At 35.5% G+C, this 13,695-nt stretch overlaps 2 protein-coding genes across 4 annotated transcripts; both read right to left on the reverse strand.

Moving 5' to 3' along the window:
- Positions 1-1,588: 1,588 nt before the first annotated feature.
- Positions 1,589-6,481, reverse strand: LOC125192553 (cysteine-tryptophan domain-containing zinc finger protein 3-like). Its single transcript, XM_048090157.1, has 7 exons — positions 6,175-6,481; positions 5,339-5,760; positions 3,723-5,248; positions 3,485-3,642; positions 2,870-3,030; positions 2,352-2,506; positions 1,589-2,106 (listed from the first exon to the last, which is right to left on the reverse strand). Exons 1-7 carry the CDS (start codon positions 6,477-6,479, stop codon positions 1,894-1,896), a joined length of 2,940 nt encoding a protein of 979 aa, XP_047946114.1. The 5' UTR covers positions 6,480-6,481; the 3' UTR covers positions 1,589-1,893.
- A 407-nt stretch (positions 6,482-6,888) lies between these two features.
- LOC125192554 (cysteine-tryptophan domain-containing zinc finger protein 7-like) lies at positions 6,889-11,903 on the reverse strand. Of its 3 annotated transcripts, XM_048090160.1 has the most exons (7): positions 11,404-11,903; positions 10,496-10,568; positions 8,563-8,605; positions 8,178-8,385; positions 7,533-7,880; positions 7,233-7,317; positions 6,889-7,154 (listed from the first exon to the last, which is right to left on the reverse strand). In XM_048090160.1, exons 1-7 carry the CDS (start codon positions 11,476-11,478, stop codon positions 6,889-6,891), a joined length of 1,098 nt encoding a protein of 365 aa, XP_047946117.1. In that variant the 5' UTR covers positions 11,479-11,903. The 3 variants fall into 3 exon arrangements, with proteins under 3 accessions (XP_047946117.1, XP_047946118.1, XP_047946115.1); XM_048090161.1 differs by having other exon boundaries at positions 6,889-7,317; positions 7,533-7,615; positions 8,189-8,385; XM_048090158.1 differs by having other exon boundaries at positions 6,889-7,317.
- Between the last annotated feature and the right edge of the window lie 1,792 nt (positions 11,904-13,695).

Raw genomic sequence — 13,695 nt, forward strand, 5'->3', positions numbered from 1 at the left:
CCCGATGGATTGCTAAACCCAAAGGGTATGGATGCAACGTGCTACAAGACATCAAAATAATTCTTTCGTACATTAAACTAAGTTTTTCGTACATTTCAAAATCATATTCGTACATCAAGTTCCGTATGAAACCAAAACCAAATAATACAAACAGAAATTATATAAGATAATGTACGAAAACAGTATAATAATGCACGTCGTCATTTTTAAACATAGCCATCATAAGGAATTAATGTATTGGTTGATAAAAAGATGCTGCAAAAAAAATTAAATTAATCAACTAATATATTCTACATTAAGAAAGGAAAATAAATCAATGAAATATAACCACCAAATCATGGAAGGCGTGAATCATGGGCTAAGCACAACTGACGTTTTTTGTTTCTACCATCCATGCCCTTTTTGAATTTTTAATCAATTTAATTAATTCCAAGTGGATCTTATATTAACCATTAGATCACACCTAATCAAGGGATGTAATTAGTTTTCCTTTTTAACGATTTTATACACATTAATCTGAATACATCCCTATATATATATATGCATGTGTATAGTCTTAGAATTGTACATATGTTTGGTATGTCGGATATAAATTGATCCAAATTTAACACTAGACTTGCCGAAAGAACGAAAGTTGTGTTTTAATCATCATCATTGGCCAACAAAACACAAATAAAGAAAAAAAATGGAAAAATATAAAAAGTAATAAAATGATTCAAAACTAAAAATACTACGATAACTAGGCAATTTTTTAAGTATCTTAAATGCTAGTAGTAAAACATAGTGGAAATGAGTAATCCCTTCGTTTGTTATTAGAAGAATCATTTACTTGGCAATACGAGTTTGACGAAATATTAAAACATGGATTGAAAAGAGTTAGTAGAATACGAGTTACACTTATAGTACTATCAGTTTTAAATGAAACGTGAATGGAATGAGTTAATTAAATGTGAAACTTTATTATCATATAATCTAAATAAATTGAGATTCCAATCTGCGGACGTACTACAAATTAAGAATATGAGTTGACAAAAGTTGATAGATATGACAATCATTTGTAACAAATACAAGTTGACTCATCCATCTCAGTTTGGTGTCATTTCATCCATCAACCAATTATTCTTTGCAAATTGACCAACCCTTCCCTTTTATTTGGGACCAACTCACTCACAACGCAAGGCGACAAAAATAATAACTCTAGTATTTTCCATTCGTACAAGAAGAATATTCCTAAATATTTTTTTGACAATTCATTTGTTTATCTATCAATGTTTTCTATCTTGGTTTGACCATTCATTCTTTCGTGGTTTTTAACTTAACTTATTTAACAAAACCTTCCACCACATAGCAATGTTTTTCCCTTTTTTAAAGTTAAATTAAGATTAATGTTACATCAATTAGGCTCGAAATGTTTCTAGTTTTTCTTCAAGAGTTTAAATGTTTGTATGTAATATTGGTTGAGTGTTTGTAAAATTATACAGTACATCCCTCTTAGTAGACTTGCTACTCCATAATATTCTACCTTCAAAATGTTTATAAATTTGAGAGACGATTCACAATTTTTCTGAATATTTGAACGGTGATGAAATGTTGATAAATAGTTTGTCAAATAATTAGCTATATTGAATTGTAATTTCACTATTGTTAAGTGTTAACCTATGATCTATAACCTACAATATCTAAACTGCACTCTCATTCGGGCTCCGAATCTCGTGGCTTTAATGCTCACAAAACCCGTTCCCAGCTGACATTACATAGGGGTTTCGAGCCCTAATCTTGTGAAGAAAAGAAGCAGCAGCAGCAGTTAAAAATGCTTTTACAAGAATTGATCCCATTTTGTACACATGTACATAAATACATAGCTCCAGGGATAGAAGAGTGTGTGTATCTCGACTAGTCTCCACGAAGACCTTGGTGGTTGATGGAGTTAAACGCGAACCATACCAAACGTGCGAGTTCCTCTACATCTTGAAAACTAAAGTCAATAACTCTCTTGATCGAAGCAATCGCGTCTCTGTTCTGAGACTTTTTGAGTTCAACATGGGTGGCTGCAAACGCATCCTGCGATTTCTTGCCAGCTTCCATTGCAGAATTCACATCTTTCGACTACAGAAGAATTAGCTTAAATTCATACCAAAAAGTCTAGGTTGATATAAAAAGATAAAAGAGGCACACTGGCGTGCATCCGCCCTAGTTAAATCCTATTAGGGAGTGATGAGCTCTAACTGGGTGGTTGCCACGTGTTTCCAGATATTTCACCAAAGACAAAGCATCAACCGAAAAAAATCAAGGTGTATGCATTTCCATGTCAAACCACAACCACGAAATCATGATGCGGTCAATCAACTTACAAAATCAAGCAGCCAGACAAAGTTGGGGCGATTGCGAGGCACTATAACATGATTTGCAGCATGAGGGCCACTGCCTTTACACAATGCGGCCTTGTCCGCCATTGCTAAATTATGCAAGTTATCAACATCAGAAGCGGAAGATGACGGAGATTCACCTAATCAAACGAGCAAATGTAGCATCAATAGCAATATCATCTCACATCTAGCATAGTCTAACAAAATTGACAAGACCATATCCATAAACAGCTAAAAATAGAAAGATAATTATACAACATTAGTCCAGTTATCAAGAACCAAAAGTGACTTAAGCAAGTCATAACAGATGGCATTCGTTTGCTGGTAGTGAAGATAGGTTAATAGTATATCATATATGTCAAAGTTATTTCAATAGGGGCTACTAGAAGTAGTTCGCATGTAAAGGAATCTGCCCCTTTCGACTAAAGTAGATTACTCCAACCATGCAGTCCAAGCTTTAGGTATGGTGAATTACAATGATTTAAGAAAACGAATTATCCTACCCTGTGGAACCATTTGCAGACTCGATTGCAAATCTTGGCAAAATCTGTATGCTGATGAGCTTTTGCAATAAACTACCTTCAGGTAAGCCACCTCCATGCATTTATATGCCAAAGCAGCAAAGGGCAATTCATGGCCTTTTTCATATTCACTTGCACATATTCTGCGGATTATGTGAAGTTAATGAGAGTTCCAAAATAAGTAATCATCATTTCAGACAGCTTCATTACCAGAGATTATTCTCATAAGAATAATACAGAATATCCCCCCCCCCCCCCAGACTGACATTTTGAATCCCAAACAGTGTGCTATTCTCATCTCCTGCCATGTTGCTATCTTATGATCTTTAGGCATGGTGTCAATAGAGTATAAGAATATAATCTGTCAAAATTATAATCTACAACATCAAATCGAACCCCCATTTTTGCACAAATAGCAAGCAAATACAGCTAAGTACATACAAAATGCAATACTATAGATCTTGCTTGGAGGAAATTGCAGATTACATGCCCCTTCCCTTCCCTTGCAGGTCTTACCCAAACAATACACTCCTATCAAAAAAGGTTTGCCACAGAATAAGAAGCTGCAAAGGACTCAAGTTCTGAGTATCTACTTACTTGCAAAGTTGGGCAGCAGCATCATACATTTGCATTGGACTCGTCTCCATCTGTTTGCTAGGCTCTGCGTCACAAACTTCCAGAAGTGAAGCTCTGTGAAGAAACTTTAGGGAAGCTTTAAAGTATTCATAATTACTTTCAGAGCTAAAACCAGAATTCTGCAGAAGATAATGTACACATAAGTTGGATGCTATAGAAGATGCATAGATGTGCAAACGATTAAGACAGAAAAAAAAACCTTGATTAGATCAGCATGGGTTCTAAGTTCTTCTGCTTCTTTTATGACGCCTTCAGCTTCTTTCAAAGCAGCAGATGCAGTAGCACTAGAGACATTCTTGTTCCAAAGGCCTGCATCAAGAGGTAAAGATCGTTTCTCTGCTTCTTTAATAATGACATTTTCATCAGTAGTGCCTTTTTGATATTTTGATGTATCGCGTACAAACGCATTGTGGGGTCTTGAGTCCATAGGACTCTTTTTCAAGGGACCCAATGGCCCTGATGCTTGTTTGCTAGGAAGAACTGCGTCTTGTCCCTGACGCTCAATGCAGACCTTTCCGCTCCACGGTTCCATCAGGGCGGAACTTGGCTCTATTCTTGTTGGAGGATCGTGCTTATGGCTCTGATGCACAGCATTGCTTCTGCAGGGATTATTCAATTCTAACTCATTCTTATCACGTTCTCTCTGTATAGGTTGCTTCTCACTACTGCTGTCCTTCGATTTTCGGATACTGTTCTTACCAACAACTGGACTGTTTTGACCAGACTTGAGGCTGAAATCGCCAGAGAGAGGATGTCTCATGTTACTCAACACTTCATGTTTGGGTGCATGATCATCATTGTTGTTAATGGCTGAAATTTTCGAGCCATTGTCCATGGTTAGGCCAGATTTTCTCCTCCTAAATGTGCCGAATTCGGAATTCGTATCCATCTCCTGTTTCTTTGCACTGCTTACTGCAGCAACGTCGAACCTAAAATCAACTTTCCCTGCAGTCCCGATCAACATTGGTGACACCTGATTCTGATAGAGCATCTTCATGGGAGATGAAGAAACCGACTCCACTGGCGAGCCTTTCATCTCAGCGTAGCTAAGCCTGTTTTTGCGGGAATCGGAAATCTTGGAGGAGCTCGAAGTGGCAGCCGTTGACAGCTGTTCCCAACCTAAATCCTTTCTCAGTTCATCTATATCTTCAATAGTGAGATGCATCTTTGCTTTAGGTTTTTTCACCTGCTGTTCATTCTCGATGCTATTATCCATTGGATATCCTTTATTCCCCAACTCCACACTTCTTCTTTTCAAAATATCACCAACCCGACTTCCTCTAAATCCATCATCTTCATTATGAGATACTCGCTGTTTCTTATCTCTATGAACATCACTATTCTTGTTCTTGTTAATAGAAACTTTTCTTTCTTGGACGGACACATTATCCTTCAATTTTATCTTTCTAGCTGTTACCTGTCCAGCATTACAAGTTTCCACTCCCAGAGGCCCATTATGTGGTAAATTTCGCATAACTTCTCCATGCTTCACGTTAATTTGGATATTGCCACGTCCAACAGAGATCACTTCTTTTTTGGGACTCGTTTTCGTCCCGTTCCTCAAAGCTGCCTTACTCGGAAAGCCTGGTGTCACACTGAGTCCATTCTCAACAACATCATTGTCAAATGTAGGAACATCTTTAGACTTAATCCTTTTCGTTTGCTCCTTCCCCTGTAAATATCTACCCGATTCCTGCTTGATTTTCTTCCTCAGAATTGAATCAGCTGCAGAATGTTGTACTCATCCATCAGCAAAGACAAATCACACAGCCAAGAAAACAAGGGGAAAGTGACAGGTTTAGATAGATGACATACCTCCTGTCAGATGCTCTCCTTTTCGTTTATTTAGTATGGCCAAACCAGATGCTGAATTACTTGGGTGCTGCATATCGATTTGGTTTGTAAAATTTCCCCTCGCTAGAGGCAGGTTCACATCCTTCATACCATCATGTTCTGAATCCGACAGAGGCATTTGCATTTGACTTTTAGACTGAAGTGGATAACTCCCGCTGACTGCACTCGGTCTTTTTCGCAGTTTCTGTTTCTTCGTTGGATCAGACGCAAAGTTATGATGGTTCTTATTTAAATTGTGCACAGTAGTTGTAGGTGTACTGGCCATGGTTCCATTCGCCTGAGCTTGGAAATTGTGTTGATTTTGAGGGGCAGGAATTTTATACAGCGCGCGAAGAGCTGCTGTAGTTTCATCTTCACTGATGTCACAACGATTATATCCTGGGCTGCAAATTAAGAAAACTGCAATCAGATTCCTGCTTAGCTGAATCTGGAAATTTCATGACTTAAAACATCACAATTACAGCACCACCTTTTAGTTTTTTGCAAACAACAAACCAATTTTTTCCAGATGTAAAATTATGTCGCTTCATTAATAAGCCCAATAGCATCTTAATGGTACACATCAGACAAACGTTGCTGAAAATCTGTGGATATTGTAATAGCACAAATTTAAAAGGTGACGTTGTAATATCATTATTTTGTTAGTCGTGAGATAAAGAGTGAAAGGTCTTATTGATAATTCAGATTCAATTTTTGTCTAGAAGGTCTATATTTTCATTAACGGAATCAAACTGTAGAACCAAATAACTTAAATCACCTAAAAAAATGAACGACTAGGTGCCAGTCGAGAAACTTACAGCCAATCTAGCATGCTGCATACCCACTTCTCAGGAAGTTGCTCCGGATCTATGCCATATGGTAGGAGACGCCACGTCTCACAACGATCACAGCAAACCCACTCTTCGTTTATAACCATGGGATTTACCACTGTCTGCTCGAGCCCACCAAAGGTTCCTTCCTTAAAAGGTACTGCTGCAGCTGGAGGCTCTGCCATATGACTGTCCAATGGTGTAACGTCTATATATATCTTATCAGTTAACCTCTCCTTCAACTTAACAGCAGGTGCAGCTTTGGCCTTCACATCATCGAGATTAAAGTTCATTGGCGAGTTAACAAAGGCCCTCTCCAATAAATGTGTTGGATTCCCCGTAGGATCTAAACTTGTCTGAACCTCATCTTTTCCGCCCAGATTAGCATCCTTCCTTCCACTGGATTTCTTTTTGGGTACTGCACGATCACCATCCCTGAAACTATCTGATTTCAAAGTTTTCTTTCCACTACTTTGACCTACTTTTTACTTTTTTCCACCTTCAATTGCTAAGCTCACCACTGGTGGACCAGTTTTCAAAGTCGAGTCATCTATAGCCTTTTCAACCATTTCACCTTCAGAATAGCTTTGCATGTCGGATAACTTCCTTTACCTATGCTCTTGCCATGATCAACTGAAACATCCTTCTGAGAAGTCGTAGCCATGTGTTCCTCAGTTTTCTCTGGAGAAGTGCATCTCGATTCTAGTTTCTCACACTTGCCATGACTCTGGCAAGAAGTGTGTTCGAAGGAGACATCCTGGAGCGAATGACCAAAACCAGCTCGCCTGTTTTCCCCATTTTTACTTTCCCCCTCTTATTATTTAAAGTATTGTTATCCAAGCTCTTAACTTTATCAGGCAAAGATTTGCACTCCAAAATATCACCATGCAAAATTTTCTGCTCACAACCATCACGATAATCTCGGTTATCTTTCCATTTGTCATCAACAGCCTTTGTCTTCTTCCCCCCTAGAACATCGTTATTCAAGATCTTAATCAACATTGCAGAATTCCTGGGAGCAACTGTATACTCACTTTCTAACTTACATTCTCTTTCTCTCGTTAAATTTAGTAAATCTTTACATAGAGGTGAAAGAAGAATCCCATCAGACGTTGGAAAAGAAGTCATCATCTGGACCAAAGAATAAAAAAAAATGCAATTAATCAAAAAGGTTCAAATCTGAAATACGTGGTTATGAAAATAAAGGTCCAAATAAGTAAAAGATGACACGCTCCTTGAAAAATATGGGTCAGTGTTCACTTATAAAAAATACATAATAGCTTGAAATGCAAGAAAGAATATCAGAATGCATTAATCTCTAGCTAAAAAAGTCGAAGGAATCACACCTCAAGCATGTAGGCTGGAGATGCAGTAAGTGTTTCACGAGTTTCGAGCAGCAACTCATCACTTTCATCTTGACTGTTTCCCTCTGAGGAAGACGGAGACGTGAGCCCTAGACTATGTATTTGAGCATTATATCGAGCCACCCTTTCAGGTCCGACTTTAATGCGAACCTTCAGTGTTCTTTGATCTAGCGGATCACCTAACTTACTAGAAGGAGGTTCAACTTTTCCTGGGAATGTCTCGGCAACTTTACCAGAAGATAAAGTTGCCTTTTGTCTGCTAGAGTGCACACTGGGGGAAGATGCATCATCCCCCCGAGTCAAACGTGTGACTGATTTAGGGGTGGGTCCCTGTGTAGTAACACGGCCATGGTGCCGAGTAAATGAAAAATTCCTTCGCATGTATACAAACCATTAACTAAGGAATGTACTCCCTCCGTTCCCTCATAGTTGAGGCGGAACTTTTCGGCACGGAGTTTAAGAAAGAGAAAAAGGTAGAGAGAATAAAGTAAAAAGTGAATAAAGTAGAGAGAATAAAGTAAGAGAGAGTAAAGTATGAAAGAGGAAAAAGTTACTATATATGGAAATGTATAAGGGAACTTCCCGAAATAGAAAAATGACTCAACTATGAAGGAACGGAGGGAGTACCATATATATACCTCGGACGGGTATTAGGAGATCCAGGCAAGTGGGAATTTTGAACTCTTTGTGGAGATTTTGGCTGCGACCAAATTGAAGGAGACCGTTGATAAGTGGGTAAAAAAGAACCATACCCACCAAATTTTGCCCCTGCATAAGACCATCTCCAACAGTACTGCAAAACTTAAAATGCAGTAGAAAAAGACCTCCAACAGTACTGCAAAACCAATCCTATTATAGGTTTTTGAAGAAAAAATACCTATCTTTAGGTTTACACTAAAAGTATACCAAAAACACTTTTCAGATTTTGGTTTATTGCATTCAAGTCCAAATCAATTTATACTATCAAAATAGAAAAAGGAAAGGAAGAGAATTAAAATGCAGAAAAACTTACAGAATAACTTGCAGGAAAAGCGCGGCTGTGTGAAGAAGATAATCTATACATATATAAAAGGCGAGTTTTGGCATTAGTTTATAATATTTATGAATTATGGGGTATCAATTTAAATATTGCTAACTTTTGGACTAATTGAGTATTTTTTTTAATATGACAGTTACCTAATGAAGAGCACTACACCATCTCGGCGAATTTGATATGTAGACAATCAAATTACGTTAATTTGTAAATAATTGTGTGGATAATTGATTTAGAATAAAAATGTTCAGTTACAAATTTGACGTGCCACTGAATTAAATTTTGAGCACAATTCAAATAGTATTACATTTTCGTGTAGTAGTAACTGCCATATGATTAAATATTTGAGTCCATGCATTAATTATTTCAAATTAATCTTGATTAATACAGAAATTAGAAGAGACTCTTAATTACAATATTAAACAAATTAAAGCTCTATAAATACTCATTCACAATTCTATCACAATTCCAACAATAAAAAAAAGGAAATAGGAAGGTTGGCGGCGTGAACTCAAATTAACAAGGCATGCGAACCGCGGAATTTGGTTTTGAAATTGGTGAGCACTTTTTGGAAATTTTATAGTCATGAACTTTTGTGTATTGTGATTTTTCAATATTAGCCTGCTTGCACAATTTTATATCATAATAAACTTTTATAGTCCACAAACAAATTACAATATAGGATTGTGACTGATTTTTGTTTGAAGTTCTGTTACCTCATTTGGAGGTAAATTGGCTTGATAAAGAAGATGACTCTAATGCAGGATGATGAAAGTGATGTGATGATTACCAGAGAATATGGAGGTTGTTGGAAATAGATGGTGACAGATGTAAACAATTGAGGGAGAAGGTAAGGTGGAAACATATTAAAGCTAGAGAGAAGATGGAGACGGAAAACGAATTTTAACTTAATTGAATTTATTGATTTTTTTCATTTGCTTTCTAATCTATTATTTCTTGATTAATAGAGAAAATGAAGATTGGTAGAAATAGATAGAGGCGGACATAAATGATTGGGGTAAATTTACGTTCTAATTCAAAGATTTAGATCATTTCATTGCCTAGGTGATTCAAATTTGGATATATAATAAAATATATAGTATGCCAAATTTTTTTTCTTTCAATCAGAGTAATGTACTATTAAAGTGAATAAGAATTTTGTCATGTTATTTAATTTATATGAAATAATGATAAGTGATATGGCCATGTGGGGTTAATGTGATTGAATAAGTATAATCCAAAGCAAGAGGACGTTGAATATTTTTTATTTTATTTTGCAGAATGAAATAAGTAAGAAGAAATTAAAATGAGCCATGCATCGCAGGGGCTATGCATGGGGCGTGATACTAGTATGAATAATAACCTAATTAGTTCTACTAATATTTGATTAGTTTTCAATTAGTGGGCTGGCCCATATTAGTATAATATTAAAAATGATTAGTTAAATTAATAATATTAATAACACTACACGTACATAACTGAAAAAAAGTTAGTAAATTAAATCTACTACTACACGTACGCTATTATATTTAATACTACAGATACGTAATTTTCAATATTAATAATTGTTTATTAGTTTAAAATTTGTCAAGAATCTTAATTTTAAACAAAATCTTATTATATTTAATTTTAGTTATTGACAATGTTATGGGTCAGTGTGTAATTTAGATCAAATATATAAGTGTGATTGAAAAGAATAAAAAGTAAGTGAGTGGAGAATATTCTTTTGAGTTTGAGTTTAGTGTAAATGATTGGAGTAAAATCAATATTTAGTGTGACATTTACACTAAAATAGGTTTGAGTATAGTGTAATGGTTGGAGATGCTCTAAGCCACCAAAAATTATTCAGGGCACTGAATTTGGACAGGTATGAGGAAAAGATAGATAGAAGTCAGCCTGTTTCTCAACTCACCCAAATTTTCCGCACAAACTCCACCTTCGAAATCTTTCTGCAGATGGCCCAGTATGCTCTGAACCTTCTCCCCCTTTCAGAAGAAAGAGATTACAATGTGGTCAATATAGTTCGATAAAAACTAAATATGAGAAAAAAGACATCCGAATTATTCGACATGTATAACTGATAGTCACACAAGGTTAAGTAGTTCAAAAAAGGGCTCAGATAAATTATATGCTTGCATATGAATAAAAGTCCACATAGTATTCCATGCTACAATGGAAAAAGACATGATTCAGTCAAAATCCTGATTATGATTATAGATTCTATAGACAGGGTAATATGGATATCAAACATCAACATGAAGCTTAAACACTTTCCAGATTATCATTGCCTAGTAGCAAGAAGATCACAAATGTCACTCTTTTCCATCTTCTACCAATCCAAGCAAAATGAGAATAGTCCTTAGTGCATTCACTTTATACTAGATGCATCTTCTTATTAATGTAGGTTACATGATCATCTCATTCAGTTTTTTAGTTGATCAAACTCAGCATTTCGAAACAAGGTCAAGCACATTCAACTCAAAAGGTTTACATTAGGAAGAACATCACAAATGTTGTTCTTTTCAGTTCTTCAACCAATGCAAAATAAACAAAAACAGCCCACATTATGTTCACTGATCATCTCATTCAGTTCACTTCAGACAATCAAATTTAGCATTTCAAAACAAGGTCAGTGACATTTGACTGCAACCTCATTCCACACACACCAAAACATACGATCATCCACCCCGACTATCACGCATGTACAAGAGCACTTCTCAGTTAGTAAACCACAGCATGCTTGATAAGTTCAAAAGCAACATAAATTGCACTATTTGTCCAACACTGAACAGCATTAATTACAGGGGAAGAAACTCATACAATGTAAGAGAGAGCTACATCAGGATCACTGTAATAGCAAGTCTCTCCTTGTTCAAGCTCAGGCTCCTGAACCATCCTGGGCCACAAATAACCCAGAACTCTAACCTTAAACCTCACCCCAAAGTGCTCAAATTCTCCCAAACCCAACCTCTATCCTGAAATCCAGCATAATCACCTACCCAATCAAAGAACCAAACTTTAACCCAAAAAGGCACTCACAAAAACCTAATAACAAACACTTCCAAAATTCCCTCCCAATTCCTTGAAATTAAAAACCCAGACACTGGTTGATCACCACCATTCACAGAAGAACACGTGTACCAAATTATTTGCAATAAACTCCTAAACGGCAAATCGAAAAGAATCAATTTTTCGCATGAATTTAGCAACGATCGAAGCGATTCTCAATATAATTAGCTGTTTTTTGGGTTAATTTTAAGTGTGTGTATGTTTTTTTTGTTAATGCATACAGACTGAAATTGAGGGATAGAAGAAGGGGCGGTGGGGGTAGTCTCTTCATTTTTATTTTTCCCCTCTTAACACAACTCCCTCTTATTCTTTCAAAAAAATTTTAATGTTAATAGGAGTAATTAATTTAACACAACATTTACTCGATTAGAATGAAATAGATATAGCCAACTTTTATTTATATATAAGAATAATGCTATAGTAATAGCAAGCTTATTGAGTTTGTAGAGTTAACTGTATTAAATAATATGAACCCAAATTGCAATAACTTTTAGAGCATCCACAATGGATGCCCGATCGCGCGCCCGATCGGCCGAGATCGGGCTCGGGCGCGGTCGGGCATCCATTGAAGCCCTCGGTCGCGCCCGATCCCGAACCCGATCGATCGGGCGTGAGATCGGGCGCCCATTGTAGAGGCGCGCCCGAACCCGATCTAAAAAAAAATTATAAAAAAATTAATTTTTAATTATAAAAACTGATTTTTAATTCTAAAAAACCAATTTTTAAATTAAAAAAATCATTTTTTAACTTGAAATAAAAAAACTATAATTTCACAACGATCCATACTAAAAGACGGATCCGTGAATTAGTGAGCAAGTTTTGCATTACTTGAGTAAACCTTTTATAGATAGGTTTTCAACTCTAACTTTCATTGTGACTTCGATGTGGGACAAATGATAGTTTTATTACTTTATAGATAGGTTTTCAACTCCAAATTTCTTTGTGATTTCGATGTGGGACAATTAGTTTTACACTTAAAAGAGAGTTTTTTTTTGCTTTATGTAAAAATTTGTTTGAATTCATTACATAATCTAGGTTAGCCTAATGGTAAATGTATCTTGTTAAATTATAGAGTTTGTGTGTTCAAGCCCCAAACTCAACATATTTTTTTTTATTATACTTTTCTCATTTTATTTGATCAATGTAAGTGTTTTATTTAAATTTATTGTGTTCTATAAATAGTGTATTTATATTTTGCTATTTTTTATTTGATTAAAATTAAATATGAAATTTACAAATTCTTTTTTTAAAATTAAGTAATGTATGATTTTCATTTAATTTAGTATTTAATTTTTTTATTTATAATATGTGAAAATATAAAAAAAATTTATTAAAATTGAAATGAGAAATGGATAAGAGATAGGGCATCCACTAGGGCTCTACCATTGTAGAAAGATAGGGCATGCTGATGTGGCAACCACTAGGGCTCTCACTGGGGCTTCCACTAGGGCATCCATGGATGCCCTTAAAATGTTATACATCAATCATAATATCAATTTTCACTATTTTGTCATTGAATTATCAAATTGATTTATAATTTAGAGTATATTAGAGGGCAAAATCACCCATCTTATTAATTAGATTTGTTAACCTAAGTAAGGTAGTTTTCGATATCCGCGACGTACGTTACAATGGTTTTATCATATGTATTTGGTGGATGATTTCATTGATTGTAGTCTAGATTATCATAATAATTGTACCAACTGATATTCTAATGTTTTAATAATTAACTTGTATTCTAATAACGCTCATGATATTTATTGCGTTTGTTTATATGTTTTTCAATTTCCTAAACAGTAGGGTTACATATACTATCAAGTTTGTGAAAGATAAACACAGTGATTCGTCTTCATATGTGTAAAGGTCTAATGACAAATTTGGTTTTTACCCACATATTGTCTTAATATAAAAAGTTTGCGCACAATTAAAAACAAAGGATGTTAAGTATTTACAATAAACGATCGAGTTCACTATAACAAATAATTATCAACAAACGATTAACTACTATACATGTCCATGTTAATGGAGTAAGTCAGTAAACCA

Source organism: Salvia hispanica, chromosome 6 (assembly GCF_023119035.1).
Source record: "Salvia hispanica cultivar TCC Black 2014 chromosome 6, UniMelb_Shisp_WGS_1.0, whole genome shotgun sequence".
Lineage (NCBI taxonomy): Eukaryota > Viridiplantae > Streptophyta > Magnoliopsida > Lamiales > Lamiaceae > Salvia > Salvia hispanica.